The sequence below is a fragment of the Salvia miltiorrhiza genome, chromosome 3, assembly GCF_028751815.1.
Source record: "Salvia miltiorrhiza cultivar Shanhuang (shh) chromosome 3, IMPLAD_Smil_shh, whole genome shotgun sequence".
Classification (NCBI taxonomy): Eukaryota; Viridiplantae; Streptophyta; class Magnoliopsida; order Lamiales; family Lamiaceae; genus Salvia; species Salvia miltiorrhiza.
In genome coordinates, this window is record NC_080389.1 from 26,240,843 (window position 1) to 26,256,327 (window position 15,485).

Sequence of the window (15,485 nt, forward strand, 5' to 3'; positions counted from 1 at the left end):
CAGCCAAACTGGGCTTAAAAGATAGAGTCGTGATAGCAAACGAAAGTTTAGGATTGGAAAGAGTGCTCGGCAAGTAACAGCAGCGCTGGCGAGTGTTTGCCAGCTCTGGAGCAGTACTAGCAGCCTTGCGCGTGATTGCCAGCGCTGGAAACTGTCAGCTCTGGACACGAAGTCAGTTCTGGAATATTTAGCTCTGTATAATTGTAGTATGCTCTGAATATGTACTCTGCTCTAGAGATGTAGTCTGCTCTGGATATGTACGCTGCTCTTGAGATATAGTCTGCTCTGGAGATGCTTGGTCAGCCCTGGAACTCAGCTCTGGCACCTTGGTCAACTCTGGCTACCTTGGTCAGCTTTGGTGATGTTGAGCTCTGACTCTAAAAATCTACTCTGCTATGGATTTCAGCTCTGACTATGGAACGACAGCGGTGACGGCCTTGTGCTTACGGGTGCACAGCAAACCTGAACGTGTGCTTACGGGTGCACAACAAACTGAAACAACTGAAGAGCCTATCTTTAGTTCCAACACACTGGGTTGGATTTCTCACTCCTAGCGCACGCTGGGCGCTAAGATCTCACGGAGACAGGACACTGGCCTGAACTCCTTTTCGACACAAACTCTCTATTCGGTCCGTTGAAAAAAGGTTTGAAAACTTGCCAACTAAACCACAAAGAACAAGTTCTCTGCAGTCAGTTTTACTTAGGCTTTGGATATACAATATTTGCCTAAGTTCTAAGAGAATATATGTAATCAGAAGTGACCGATTTTGGCTTTGTGTGATTCTCTTCTTCGATTCAAACTTTGGGAAGGCTTGGTTTTGCTGAGTAACGAATTCGGCAGCGTTTTAGCTTGTGTAGTTGAATCGGTGAAGATTGAAGTCATCCTCGAGCGCAATTTATAGAAGACGTCTTGAATAGATCCTTTGGCGGAGATGGTCTTCAAGATTTCTTCCGTTAGAGAGTAATTTGAACTTGGGCTGAGGCTTCAATCTTCGAGGTTCCTTGTTTGGTGAGAACGGATACTTTGAGGAGTAGGAGATGGGACATCTCTGAAAAGGTAATCACCAAAGGAATGGCCTCTGCAGAGAAAGGACGATTCAGAGATCTCTGCATTTAATGCGGCTGTACTTCTGGAGTGTGTGGCTTCCTTTAAACTTTAGAGGCTCAGTCTGAGGAAGAATGTTTAACTGATACTTCACTACAAGAAAACGGTGCTATTGCGACATGAAAAATGTGTCGCTAACCACAATTTTAATGTCGTAAAATTTAATTTGCGACATTTTCTGCGTCACACTAAATTGTGCCGCAAAAGGGGTATGTAGTAATTTTACGACACTTTTTGCTCATTTGTGTCGCAATGTATATGACAATTCGTGCAACATTAAATTAATTATCGTATTATTTAATGACACTTCGTGCAACAATAAATTTAATGTCGAATAACATTTACGACACATTATGCGTCATTATATGAATTGGCGTGCGCAATTTGCGACATTTTCTACAACAAAAGTATCTTTTTTGGGACACGAAAAATGTGTCACTAACAATTGATTTAATGTCGTAAAAGTTTCCATGCGACACTTTCAACGTCAATTTAAATTGTGTCACAAAAAGTAAATGTCGCAATTTTTTTGACTTTTTTTTCATTTGTCACGAAATACATACGACATTTAATGTATCACAAATATATTTGTCATATAAATTCGCGACACAATGTGCATCATTAGTGGTAGTGTCGCATGTCATTATGCGACGTTTTAGCCGACATTTGTTGAAATATGATGTCATATTTTGCAACTCTTGTTTATGACATTACAACTTATATGTCGTAACTTTTTATGACATAAAAAATGTCGTATTTAAGTATCGCACAATATTTGCAACATATATAACATTTGCCATGAAAAATAATATTAAGTCGCAAAATCTACGACAATTTTTGCATCATTTATCATTATTGTATTTATTTATACAGCACATTTAAAATAATTATTAAATACCATATATTTTGTCAAAGTTATATTAGATATTGAAACATTAAATAACAAATAATAATATACCATAAGAAAATCACAATATGTATTATAAGAATTCGTAAATTTGATTAAATAAAAAAAATTATAAATGCTAAAGGTAAAATATGGAAATAAAAAATTCTTCCTACGAACATTGTTCAAAAATTTAAATCAAATTTCCAAGATGTCTAAATTTATCTTGCAATGAAATAATGAAAATTTAGTTGTGGCAACGTGACGACGACGATCATTGGCAATTTCTCTTCCTCTTGCTGCTCCTTCTTTGAGTTATCACTTGTTCCTATATAATTATAATAAGATCCATCATATTTTACATTTATTATAAAAATAATAAATGGCAAAGTATTAATCAAAGCTAATACCTGAGGACGTGCACCATCCAAATGACTATCTATGTTGTTCTCCTCTGGGTTATTCACGTCTTTTCCCATCTAATAAAATTGATCAAAAAATTAATAGCACAGATTTATAGTTTGAAATATAAATAAAAAACTTATCATTACCTCAAGGGTTTCATTGGCTACACTGAAAATCTCCAAGTTCCCATTATTTACAGCTTGAATACGTCGAGAATTCAAAGATCCAGATACCTTGCATATTATTAATTAATCTACATAAGTTTAAAAGTAAAATAATAATGTAATACATATGTATGAAGTGAACTTACATTCATATTTTGATCCTCTAATGTGAGAAGACGAGCTTGAAGCAATTCCATTTTAGAGCAATATTCTTCTTTGAATTTTGAAATATGCTCTTCACATCCCTTTCGAATGCTCTCAATTTCGGCATTAGTTTTTTCTTGGACAGCTCGATCAAATTCTTCTCGAGAGGTGTAAACCAAATTCTTACTCGAAACAATATTACTACTACGTAAACATCCTGGTGCTTCCTCTCCAATAACTTCTTGAAAAATTGCATCATTAGCTTCAATATCATCCACTAATTCTTCGGGCAACTTCTGCTTCAATTCTTTCAAGCGAGCCTAATTGCGATACATGAAATAAAAGAAAAGGATCAACTACTCATTCTGATGTTTAATTATATTTTGGTCGTATGGTACATATAGCTTAATTAAAATTTTCTTTTGTCTCCATCTTCCATTAAGATTTATTATTATAGCTAAATATAATTGTAATAATAGGCATGCTCAGTTGACATCGCATCTTCTACGAATAGTTTCTCAAGTAGTAAGGACAAAAATCCTAAATCGGGAGATGTCTCATTTTATGGTATTTTGAAGGATATAATTGAAGTGAGATACACCAATTATTTGAAATTTGTGTTGTTCAAGTGTGATTGGGTTGACTACAATGTAGGGTTGAGGCGTGATGAGTTTAACTTCACTTTGGTCAACTTTAATCATTTACTATACAGAGGAAATAGAAAACTAGATGAACCGTTTATTCTAGCATCTCAAGCCCAACAAGCTTGGTATATTCAAGATCCAGTTGATTCAGAGTGGCATGTAGCTTTGAAAATGACACCTCGAGCTATATTCAATGTGGACCCAGAGGTTAATGAAATTGAAAGTATTGAGGATGAACAATTTTCAAGTCAACAACATGAAACAGATGTTGACAATGAAAATTTGGCATGGGTTAGAGCAGATGTAGACAGGGTATCACTTACAGGAATCGACATTCCTATTGGTGAAACTAATGTTGATGATTTTGATAATGATGATGCAAACCTTGAGGATGAAGACGTTGACGAAGAAGACTTTGAGAGTGATAATTCCGATTCAAGTGATGATGATGACTTTTTTGAAGAAAGAACACCACCAAATGATAACGAAAATGATTAGAAAATTCGGTATGTTACCAATTCTTTTAGACTTATATTTTGATATGACTACAACTTGAAAGCTTATGTGTATCGTGTATTTTCATTGTTTAATTATCTTTGGATTAATTCAGGTACAAAAAAAATTGTTGATTATATGTTGTGTTTGTTGATTGTTGCAGGAACAAGAATATTGGATCTGAATTATTCTTGATGCATACCTATTATAGTGCAAGTTATTAATTATAGTTTGGTGTCTTCCATTTTCAGCGGATTGGTGTGTTTGGAGCGACCTGGGGTCTTTTTCAGATGTCCGTGCGTTGGACTCTAGGCCTTCGAGGGACGGGCTCCGTTGGCTGCCCATGAGTCGTATCGACTTTGTCGACGATTTGCGTGGACGTTTAACAGTGGCTGCTTCTTTGGGTAGCAGCACCTCTAGCATGCGTGAGGCAGTTTTCTTTCATTTTCATTTTCTTTCCTTATTTGATGTTCTTAGATTAGATTTTTGCGATTGTGTCTGGTTTGATATTACATTTCGTAAGATTCGTAGGTGTTTTTGGTGGTATCGAGTTTTTATGTCTTGTTTCGCTGTTGAAAGTCGGGATTGTCTAAGGGAGATGGTTAGGCTGGAGCTTTTGAGGCGATTCGTTTCGCTTTCTCGGTATTTATTTTTTTGCGATTTTTTGCGCTTTGTACTAGACGAGCACTCTTTTTCCTCTTTTAGCTTTTTCCGTTGCGGATTTTGCCATAAGAGATTTTAATGAGGCTCAGCCTTTAGTCTGCTTTTTCTATGCTCTCAAGGGTTTAGGTTTTTTCTATTTTCTTTTAATAATAGCTTTATTTTAATCTAATAGTGCAAGTTATTGTTTAAGACTTTCATATAGAAGGATTATTGAAGAGATATATTATTATTATTATTATTATTATTATTATTATTATTATTATTATTATTATTATTATTATTATTATTATTATTATTAAATCAATAAAGTTCTTGCTTTACAAAATATTATTTAATATACACTCGTTTCATGTGTAATGCGTTCACACATGTTTCGTTATTGATTTGTATTAGATCACTTTACAAAGTACTCCATGATATGTAATTTATTATTTCTTCTCAATTTAATGTTTTTTAAATGTAAATTTATTGTTGAGATAATATTATATTTACTAATTCGAATTGGATAGTTTTAGCAAAGTCATGTATGACGAAGAAAATATTTATTCATAATCAAGCTACAACTAGTTTATTGATATTACTAATATTTTATGTAATTGTTTTATAAAAGCTTAAGGATTATTTAACGACTTTTTGTAATCATTTATGGTAATTTAATTTATAAATTACAATTCTTCATTAAAAAAATTACGGCTAACAATTAATATATGTAAAATGATTAGACGACAACTTATTCTAAAGAACTAATAGAAAAATTATCGCAAACTTGCGTGTATATAAAATCCATATAGATTGTTATTACAATATTATTGCAAAAATTTCGTCGTAGATTTACATCCTAAAAGTAAAATAACTCATATACATTGCTTACTTGTGTCAGATAATATATAACATAATTGTGTCATTATTTTGCAACACTATTTTCAATATGTTATATAATTGTAGCATTTCATTTAGGTGTCGCAGATAAATTGTCGTAAATTAGAGACACAAGATAAACTGACACATATATGTTACACAATTTTGACACAATATATAGATGACGCACAATTGTCGTATATTTTACAACATTGAATTCGACACAATCTTAAATGGGTCGTATAATAATGACATTTTAACGAGGTGTCACAAATAATTGTCGCAATTCAGAGACAGAAAAATATGTGTCGCATTTGTGTCAAAAAATACGGCACAATATTTAAACGAAGCACAATTGTCGCAAATATACAACATTAAATACGACAATGTCTTCAATTTGTCGTATAATAATGACATCTTAATGAAGTGTCACATAAAACATGTCATAATTTAGAGACATAAAAATATGTGTTGCATATGTGTCAAAAAATTACAACACAGGAATAAGATGACGCATAATTGTCGCAATTACACGACACTAAATGCATAAGTGTGGTAAATTTATGACACCAACGAGTAGTGTCGCACATGTGTATGTCGCAGTAGGTCAAGAATGTTGTAGTGACTTTAGTATCGGTCCGCTGAATCCACGTGGCGCGCATTAAGTAATCAGTTGAAACTGATCCTTCGATTGATAAGTCAAATATAAGTATTTGACTTTGCCTTAATCTTTACATTAGTTGGCATCTTCAGTCTTTAGAACAACAACTAAACTAGAAAAAGAACTATAACACTTTAGTTCGAAAAGTTCTAGTTTATTATGTCACACCCCAATTCTTGAATGAATAAATATAATCGAGGTGCAACTAATTCATAGAAATAAACAAGGAAAATACCTTGTTAAAACCCGAAATAGGATAGAAAGTCGGGCTATGCCCCTTTGGATCACAAGTTTTGTTTCATGCTTCTGACAACCGACTTTCATTGGCATAAATTTAGTAGTGAAGAGTCTAAGCTCGATCAGGTATATCATTTGAAATTTAACATGAAGATTTTAAGTTGGGAAAAACAAAAGACTGATATGAGTAATTGCTACAGCGGAAGTCTAACATATGAATTTATCGCTAGCCTCAGCTCCGTCCCGTCAGCACCGGCCAGCCAACCTGAAAACATTTGAAAGTATTTTTGGGCTAAGTACTAATGTACTTAGTGGGCATGCATTTTCTGAAACATTTTATATTTTCGTAAAGAGCAGTTTATCCAATCATACTTGACATGACTTAGAAGGTTTTAAATTGAAAGAAGTACTTCTAAGCATGTTAAAACATTTTCTTTCATTTGTGCGCACATGTCACACTCCCTTTCTGTTACTCGCTGTGATCCCGGACCTTTTAGCCACCGACGGATCCATTACTCCCATGACACTTGCCCTGAGGACGTAACTCAGACAAGTTGAATTGACCTCGGGACGCTACCCAGGCAGGCCTTACATGATACATGCTCCGGAACACATCCAGCCAAGCACCCTTATAACGCCTCTTACATGAATTAGTGCCCGATGGAGATCAACCCACCGAAACAACTAACAAGTGTACACAATTCTCAAATAACGTGTTAGGCCATAAGAGAACCTCGATCGATCCATGAATTGCGAGCCTTAAACAGAGCAGAGTGCACAAAAACATTTTATTGGATAAACAGTTTTCATTACATTAAATAAACAATTTGCATTTCATTGAAACATTTAGAGCTTAATAACTCAATCATACTTTGTACATTTGGAAAGTAAGCCCACCTGGATAGGCAAAGCCTGAAGATCATACACATATAAACCTGTCTTGGAAAAATAGCGCTAATCCTCCTGGTCATCACAAAGCCTACAAGAAATTCTATTCTTAATAGGTCTCGTGAAGCTAACTTAATATCTTAGGGAAAATACTTAACATTCTATAATTCGTCACGCCGGGTTTCAAAATTTAATGAATAAATACTTGAAAACTAAATTTCTTGAGTTAAGGACACCAACAATATCCTTACTCGATTTTCTTTTAGTGTTTTAGGGTTCTAGCATCCATAATTCGTTCCATTAAAGACAATCGAAAACCAACATAACCTCGTGACTAACCACATAATATCACGTAATCACGTAAACAATAAACAGAAAGAAATAAAATCCTCAAGTTTAGTATCATTAAAAACACAAGTTCACATGAACATAAAAGAAATCATGCACCATTTTTATAACATTCTATACATTTCATTTTTTTTTCATGTAAATAAATAAGAAATTCCATTATTCATTTATAAATAATAAAACATTTTAAAATCCATTGAGATGAAATAAAACATTTTAACCATTTAAAATCCATACTCAAAAAGCCTTGAAATATTATAAAAATGAGGGTTTAATCCCAAAATTTGTTTTCATTTTTAAAGTCCATCAATAAATTAAATAAAAGAACGGACCTCATTTAAAATAAATAGTCCCAACCTTAAATATTAAAATTTAAATCAAGAGATTTAAATTCACTAAAATAATTTAGTGAAAATTCAAACACATAGGCACCACAATCACATAAGGCACATAAGAATCACAATCAAACATCATTAAAACATGCTCTGTTTTTACACTGGTTCAACTTCAAAATTTAATCTGTTCTTACTCTGACATCTCCTGGACTCGAGACTCATACCAAAAGAAAGTTCTTCGAGTCTGGTTTCATATAAAAAAAAGTAGAGTCGAAAGCTCCAAGTGGTTTGAGAGATATGACGTTTTTACCACGATCTACCATTTCTGGCAGTTTTGTGCAACCGAAGGTTACAATTTTTTAAAAATAGTAAACGTTGTCAAACTGGGGTCAACTTTGGTAGATATCTAGATAACACAATAAGGTTGATATCATAAAAAGTTGGAAAGCTAGATCACATAGGAAGCTACTTAAATGAATAACTCTTTACCCTGTTCTCTGAAATTTTCGGTGGTAATGTGCAGTTTAGGTTTTGCATTTTAAAGAAATATCAAACGAAATTGAAATGGCTTGAAATTTTACCAGGGTACTCAAGACTCATGTAGAAACGTGCTATAAAAGTTTCAAAGCTATTAGACATCGACAAACCATCGATCACAGTAGGTCAGTAGGCCTACGAAATTCTCCAATTTGTATTTAAAACTTATATATCTTAATAATATCTCTAACTTGAATATAACATCATAATTCTCAACAACAACTCATCCCAAAACTCATTTCATCACTTCTAATCATCAATCTAAACCATCACTTAACATCATAGCATGCTCAAGAACTCATATACCCACTCAAATCTTCAAATCAACATCATATAACAAAATCACATATAGAAACACATATATATCATCTTCTTCCTCAAACTAACATTTTTCATTTTTCACTTCTCAACCTCAAGCTTCAATCTCATCCATCATTAATCATCTGGATCATCTCATAAACTCAAATCCATCATCATATAACTCAAGCCAAGTCAAGAAAATAAACAACAAAATTCGTAAGGTTTCAAGCTCCTAATTTTCGAAAGTTTCATAAAAATAAATTGGGTGATTTTCTTGCTCAATCATGATCATATACTCACTCACATATCATTAATATGATCAAATAAATAATCTAAGATCACTTACTCAAGGATTTAAAAGGTGATCAAGACTTTGCTCCAACTTTGATCTTAGCTCTAGCTTCTTGAATTTGATGAGATATGATAGTATTTGATTGGATTGGATGGTGGATTATCTCATAGTAGTGTTTGATGAAGCTTCTCTAAGCTTTTTTCAATGGACATCAATGGAGGAAAAGAGAGTATAGAGAGAGAGAGGGGAGGCCGAGAATGGGGATGAGAAGGGAGTAAATCGACTCCTGCTTTTTAATGATCGACTTGCATTTGTTTATTTCGAGTGGAATTTTTCTTTTTGCTTTCAAGTGTGTTTATTGAATGTTGTGGTGTAAAGGTACTCTTCTGAGGTGGAATCTTTGTTTAAGAGGCTTGGTGTGGAGCCACTTGTGATTAATTGATCCGAGGAGCCACTTGTGATTGAGTTGGATCAATTAGGTATGTTGTGGGTGTAGTGGGAGTATATAAAATAAATAAATAAAAAAAATCTTTCGGGTTGTACTATAATCGTTCAATGTTTGCTTAAATAAATATCTCGTGTAGATGCTAAATGCTTAATATAAATAAATATGAAATGCATATAAATTTAATAACTAAATTTACAAATGTTTTTTTTTAAATCATTTTTGTTGGAATTAAAATAAATTCATTTTCTTTATATCCGGCGTGAATCATCATGACTTCTAAGTTCAAAATTACTCTAAATTTAGCTAGGAAAAAGCGGGGTGTTACATCCCTCCCTCCTTATAAAAATTTCGTCCTCGAAATTGCATATCTGGATAATCTAGTTTGGGATACTAGACTTCACTATCATTGCGGCTACATAGCTTGATTGTTATCGCATCTTTCTAATTGTGAGAACACCATGTCTATAGTCTCGAGAACTGGTGACAAACGAACTCATTCTAATCATATTATGCTTATCGTGATCAAAGAAAATCTTATTGGGACAACTATATAGTACGAGTCTCTATATATTGTGATGATGCTCTACCTCGAGATCAAAAATCTTAATTGACAATCACCGAGATCTTAGTCATGTGGGCTGGCCAGACCCAACAAAACAAATCACTCAGTCAAATGGGAGTTTCGCCCCCAATCATGTCAACGTCTTATTCATGTAAGGCTCTGGTCAAACTTCTAACTTAAAACACTTACTAACAAGTACTTCATCATAAGTCACTGGTACCATGAAAGTCCATTCTATGCCGTTCTAGCAAAGCTATCACGACTAACATCATAATCATAAGAAACATAAGTTATTATGTGAAAAACTTAATCTCACCGCTATTGAAATAGCTCAAGTGAATCCTTAGTCTTAAGGCATTGCCTCTATGTTGTAACATATCTATGTTAAACATTTCTATCTTACCAGTCTTTACTTAAATCGATCAAGCGGTGCTATCACGATTAACATTCTCAAAGCATTCTTGGGTGGTTCTCAAACGATTTGTAAAAGAACTCATCATTCTAATCATATAGGCAGTGAACCTAAAATGATAACATAAAGCTTTCTCATCATTCATTCATACATACATACATACATATATTTGCTTTCTTTGAAATTTTGAGTCATATGGACATTAAATGTCCCTTTCATGAAAAACTTTTGCTTATGTCGGAAAGATTCAAGGAATCTAACTCGACCATACATACATTGATTCGTTAAGGGCTCGGGTAGTCCCAAACACGACATTGAGCTTAGTTATATGAGTCAGAGACCCAAAATAACAACATGAAGGATAATTTGCATTCACATAACACCATAAACATAAGGCGCACATTTTCTTGAAAATTTTCATAGCTTTGAATATACATATATATTTTTGAAACTATTATCATACCTTAGTTGCGGCAGTGTGACGGTGAGCTGAGGGCTATTGACATTCTTAGAAGTCTAGAGATACTATTCTAGACTCGACATCAAAAGCTTATGGTTATCAGAGTCATGAAAGGAAACTTATGCTCTGATACCATTCTGTCACACCCCAATTCTTGAATGAATAAATATAATCGAGGTGCAACTAATTCATAGAAATAAACAAGGAAAATACCTTGTTAAAACCCGAAATAGGATAGAAAGTCGGGCTATGCCCCTTTGGATCACAAGTTTTGTTTCATGCTTCTGACAACCGACTTTCATTGGCATAAATTTAGTAGTGAAGAGTCTAAGCTCGATCAGGTATATCATTTGAAATTTAACATGAAGATTTTAAGTTGGGAAAAACAAAAGACTGATATGAGTAATTGCTACAGCGGAAGTCTAACATATGAATTTATCGCTAGCCTCAGCTCCGTCCCGTCAGCACCGGCCAGCCAACCTGAAAACATTTGAAAGTATTTTTGGGCTAAGTACTAATGTACTTAGTGGGCATGCATTTTCTGAAACATTTTATATTTTCGTAAAGAGCAGTTTATCCAATCATACTTGACATGACTTAGAAGGTTTTAAATTGAAAGAAGTACTTCTAAGCATGTTAAAACATTTTCTTTCATTTGTGCGCACATGTCACACTCCCTTTCTGTTACTCGCTGTGATCCCGGACCTTTTAGCCACCGACGGATCCATTACTCCCATGACACTTGCCCTGAGGACGTAACTCAGACAAGTTGAATTGACCTCGGGACGCTACCCAGGCAGGCCTTACATGATACATGCTCCGGAACACATCCAGCCAAGCACCCTTATAACGCCTCTTACATGAATTAGTGTCCGATGGAGATCAACCCACCGAAACAACTAACAAGTGTACACAATTCTCAAATAACGTGTTAGGCCATAAGAGAACCTCGATCGATCCATGAATTGCGAGCCTTAAACAGAGCAGAGTGCACAAAAACATTTTATTGGATAAACAGTTTTCATTACATTAAATAAACAATTTGCATTTCATTGAAACATTTAGAGCTTAATAACTCAATCATACTTTGTACATTTGGAAAGTAAGCCCATCTGGATAGGCAAAGCCTGAAGATCATACACATATAAACCTGTCTTGGAAAAATAGCGCTAATCCTCCTGGTCATCACAAAGCCTACAAGAAATTCTATTCTTAATAGGTCTCGTGAAGCTAACTTAATATCTTAGGGAAAATACTTAACATTCTATAATTCGTCACGCCGGGTTTCAAAATTTAATGAATAAATACTTGAAAACTAAATTTCTTGAGTTAAGGACACCAACAATATCCTTACTCGATTTTCTTTTAGTGTTTTAGGGTTCTAGCATCCATAATTCGTTCCATTAAAGACAATCGAAAACCAACATAACCTCGTGACTAACCACATAATATCACGTAATCACGTAAACAATAAACAGAAAGAAATAAAATCCTCAAGTTTAGTATCATTAAAAACACAAGTTCACATGAACATAAAAGAAATCATGCACCATTTTTATAACATTCTATACATTTCATTTTTTTTTTCATGTAAATAAATAAGAAATTCCATTATTCATTTATAAATAATAAAACATTTTAAAATCCATTGAGATGAAATAAAACATTTTAACCATTTAAAATCCATACTCAAAAAGCCTTGAAATATTATAAAAATGAGGGTTTAATCCCAAAATTTGTTTTCATTTTTAAAGTCCATCAATAAATTAAATAAAAGAACGGACCTCATTTAAAATAAATAGTCCCAACCTTAAATATTAAAATTTAAATCAAGAGATTTAAATTCACTAAAATAATTTAGTGAAAATTCAAACACATAGGCACCACAATCACATAAGGCACATAAGAATCACAATCAAACATCATTAAAACATGCTCTGTTTTTACACTGGTTCAACTTCAAAATTTAATCTGTTCTTACTCTGACATCTCCTGGACTCGAGACTCATACCAAAAGAAAGTTCTTCGAGTCTGGTTTCATATAAAAAAAAAGTAGAGTCGAAAGCTCCAAGTGGTTTGAGAGATATGACGTTTTTACCACGATCTACCATTTCTGGCAGTTTTGTGCAACCGAAGGTTACAATTTTTGAAAAATAGTAAACGTTGTCAAACTGGGCTCAACTTTGGTAGATATCTAGCTAACACAATAAGGTTGATATCATAAAAAGTTGGAAAGCTAGATCACATAGGAAGCTACTTAAATGAATAACTCTTTCCCCTGTTCTCTGAAATTCTCGGTGGTAATGTGCAGTTTAGGTTTTGCATTTTAAAGAAATATCAAACGAAATTGAAATAGCTTGAAATTTTACCAGGGTACTCAAGACTCATGTAGAAACTTGCTATAAAACTTTCAAAGCTATTAGACATCGACAAACCATCGATCACAGTAGGTCAGTAGGCCTACGAAATTCTCCAATTTGTATTTAAAACTTATATATCTTAATAATATCTCTAACTTGAATATAACATCATAATTCTCAACAACAACTCATCCCAAAACTCATTTCATCACTTCTAATCATCAATCTAAACCATCACTTAACATCATAGCATGCTCAAGAACTCATATACCCACTCAAATCTTCAAATCAACATCATATAACAAAATCACATATAGAAACACATATATATCATCTTCTTCCTCAAACTAACATTTTTCATTTTTCACTTCTCAACCTCAAGCTTCAATCTCATCCATCATTAATCATCTAGATCATCTCATAAACTCAAATCCATCATCATATAACTCAAGCCAAGTCAAGAAAATAAACAACAAAATTCGTAAGGTTTCAAGCTCCTAATTTTCGAAAGTTTCATAAAAATAAATTGGGTGATTTTCTTGCTCAATCATGATCATATACTCACTCACATATCATTAATATGATCAAATAAATAATCTAAGATCACTTACTCAAGGATTTAAAAGGTGATCAAGACTTTGCTCCAACTTTGATCTTAGCTCTAGCTTCTTGAATTTGATGAGATATGATAGTATTTGATTGGATTGGATGGTGGATTATCTCATAGTAGTGTTTGATGAAGCTTCTCTAAGCTTTCTTCAATGGACATCAATGGAGGAAAAGAGAGTATAGAGAGAGAGAGGGGAGGCCGAGAATGGGGATGAGAAGGGAGTAAATCGACTCCTGCTTTTTAATGATCGACTTGCATTTGTTTATTTCGAGTGGAATTTTTCTTTTTGCTTTCAAGTGTGTTTATTGAATGTTGTGGTGTAAAGGTACTCTTCTGAGGTGGAATCTTTGTTTAAGAGGCTTGGTGTGGAGCCACTTGTGATTAATTGATCCGTGGAGCCACTTGTGATTGAGTTGGATCAATTAGGTATGTTGTGGGTGTAGTGGGAGTATATAAAATAAATAAATAAAAAAAATCTTTCGGGTTGTACTATAATCGTTCAATGTTTGCTTAAATAAATATCTCGTGTAGATGCTAAATGCTTAATATAAATAAATATGAAATGCATATAAATTTAATAACTAAATTTACAAATGTTTTTTTTTTTAAATCATTTTTGTTGGAATTAAAATAAATTCATTTTCTTTATATCCGGCGTGAATCATCATGACTTCTAAGTTCAAAATTACTCTAAATTTAGCTAGGAAAAAGCGGGGTGTTACATATTACAAGTGAAGCCTATTGATTTTTGTATCATCAAAACTAGAAATAGAATATTTCATTATGTTCCCAACAATTTCTCCCTTTTTGATGATGCCAAAACCACACAACTGTTCTAAGAGAAGAAAAGACTGAGCAAGAACAGCAAGTTGCTAAACAAGGTGAATATTATTCCCCCTTAACAAGATAACCTATAAACTTGCATTCTCGAAGGAAAAACACAATAATTCAAACGAACTGAACGAAGATAAAATTGAAAAACAGTAATCAGAGCCTGGACAAAAAGTTATTGTCTTCAAGTTGAGATCAATAGGAAGTTATTTTCATTAAAAAGATAACTGATGAGAAATCAGTTGAGGTGCAGAGCAAAACATACAAAGGAGTAAAAACCACAAAGAAAAACACATGGAAACCCATGGACTCCAACAGTCTGCTTTTCTGCGCCTTGAACTTCTTTGATCTTCATCTTCATCTTTATATTCGTAAGTTTGTTCCTTTCACACTTATTTTCCATGGACGTGAGGTCTTACTGGTACGTCATCCTAAAACTTCCGGTGATCCTTTTGCTTTACCATCTTTAGTCTTTCGAGAAGATGCAGAGAACCATCTTTGAGAAGGTTTTTCTCTGACTTATTCTTTCCCCTTTTTGGCAACATCAAAAAGATAGCTGATGATGGAAACTATGATCAGACGGTACCCAACTCCTAGTCTCAGAAGCTCGTGAGAGGATTTGAGAAGAGGGGTGAATCCAGAGATGCAGAAGATGAAGACGCCAGTGGGAGGGAGATGAGGAGGGAGACGGAGAAGAGAAGGAGGCTGGGAGATGGAGAAGATGAGGGTTGAAAAAGAGGAGAGTATGCATAGCGTTTTGAAGATATTCATGTAACGCGGATATGCATACGGACCTACGAGGGATAAGAAGAGAAGAAGAGGTGGGGAAGAGGTGGAGAA

General features: G+C 33.9%; 1 protein-coding gene and 1 long non-coding RNA gene across 2 annotated transcripts; both read right to left on the reverse strand.

Annotated features, from left to right (window-relative positions):
* Positions 1-2,212: 2,212 nt before the first annotated feature.
* Positions 2,213-3,405, reverse strand: LOC131018591 (uncharacterized). Its single transcript, XM_057947304.1, has 4 exons — positions 3,352-3,405; positions 2,707-3,024; positions 2,543-2,629; positions 2,213-2,470 (listed from the first exon to the last, which is right to left on the reverse strand). The coding sequence occupies exons 1-4, from the start codon at positions 3,403-3,405 to the stop codon at positions 2,213-2,215; spliced, it is 717 nt and encodes a 238-aa protein (XP_057803287.1).
* Positions 3,406-6,308: 2,903 nt separating this feature from the next.
* LOC131013948 (uncharacterized) lies at positions 6,309-14,522 on the reverse strand. The gene is made up of 4 exons (XR_009097918.1): positions 13,816-14,522; positions 9,017-12,038; positions 7,160-7,241; positions 6,309-6,527 (listed from the first exon to the last, which is right to left on the reverse strand). It is a non-coding gene; the product is annotated as an uncharacterized LOC131013948 (long non-coding RNA).
* Positions 14,523-15,485: the final 963 nt, after the last annotated feature.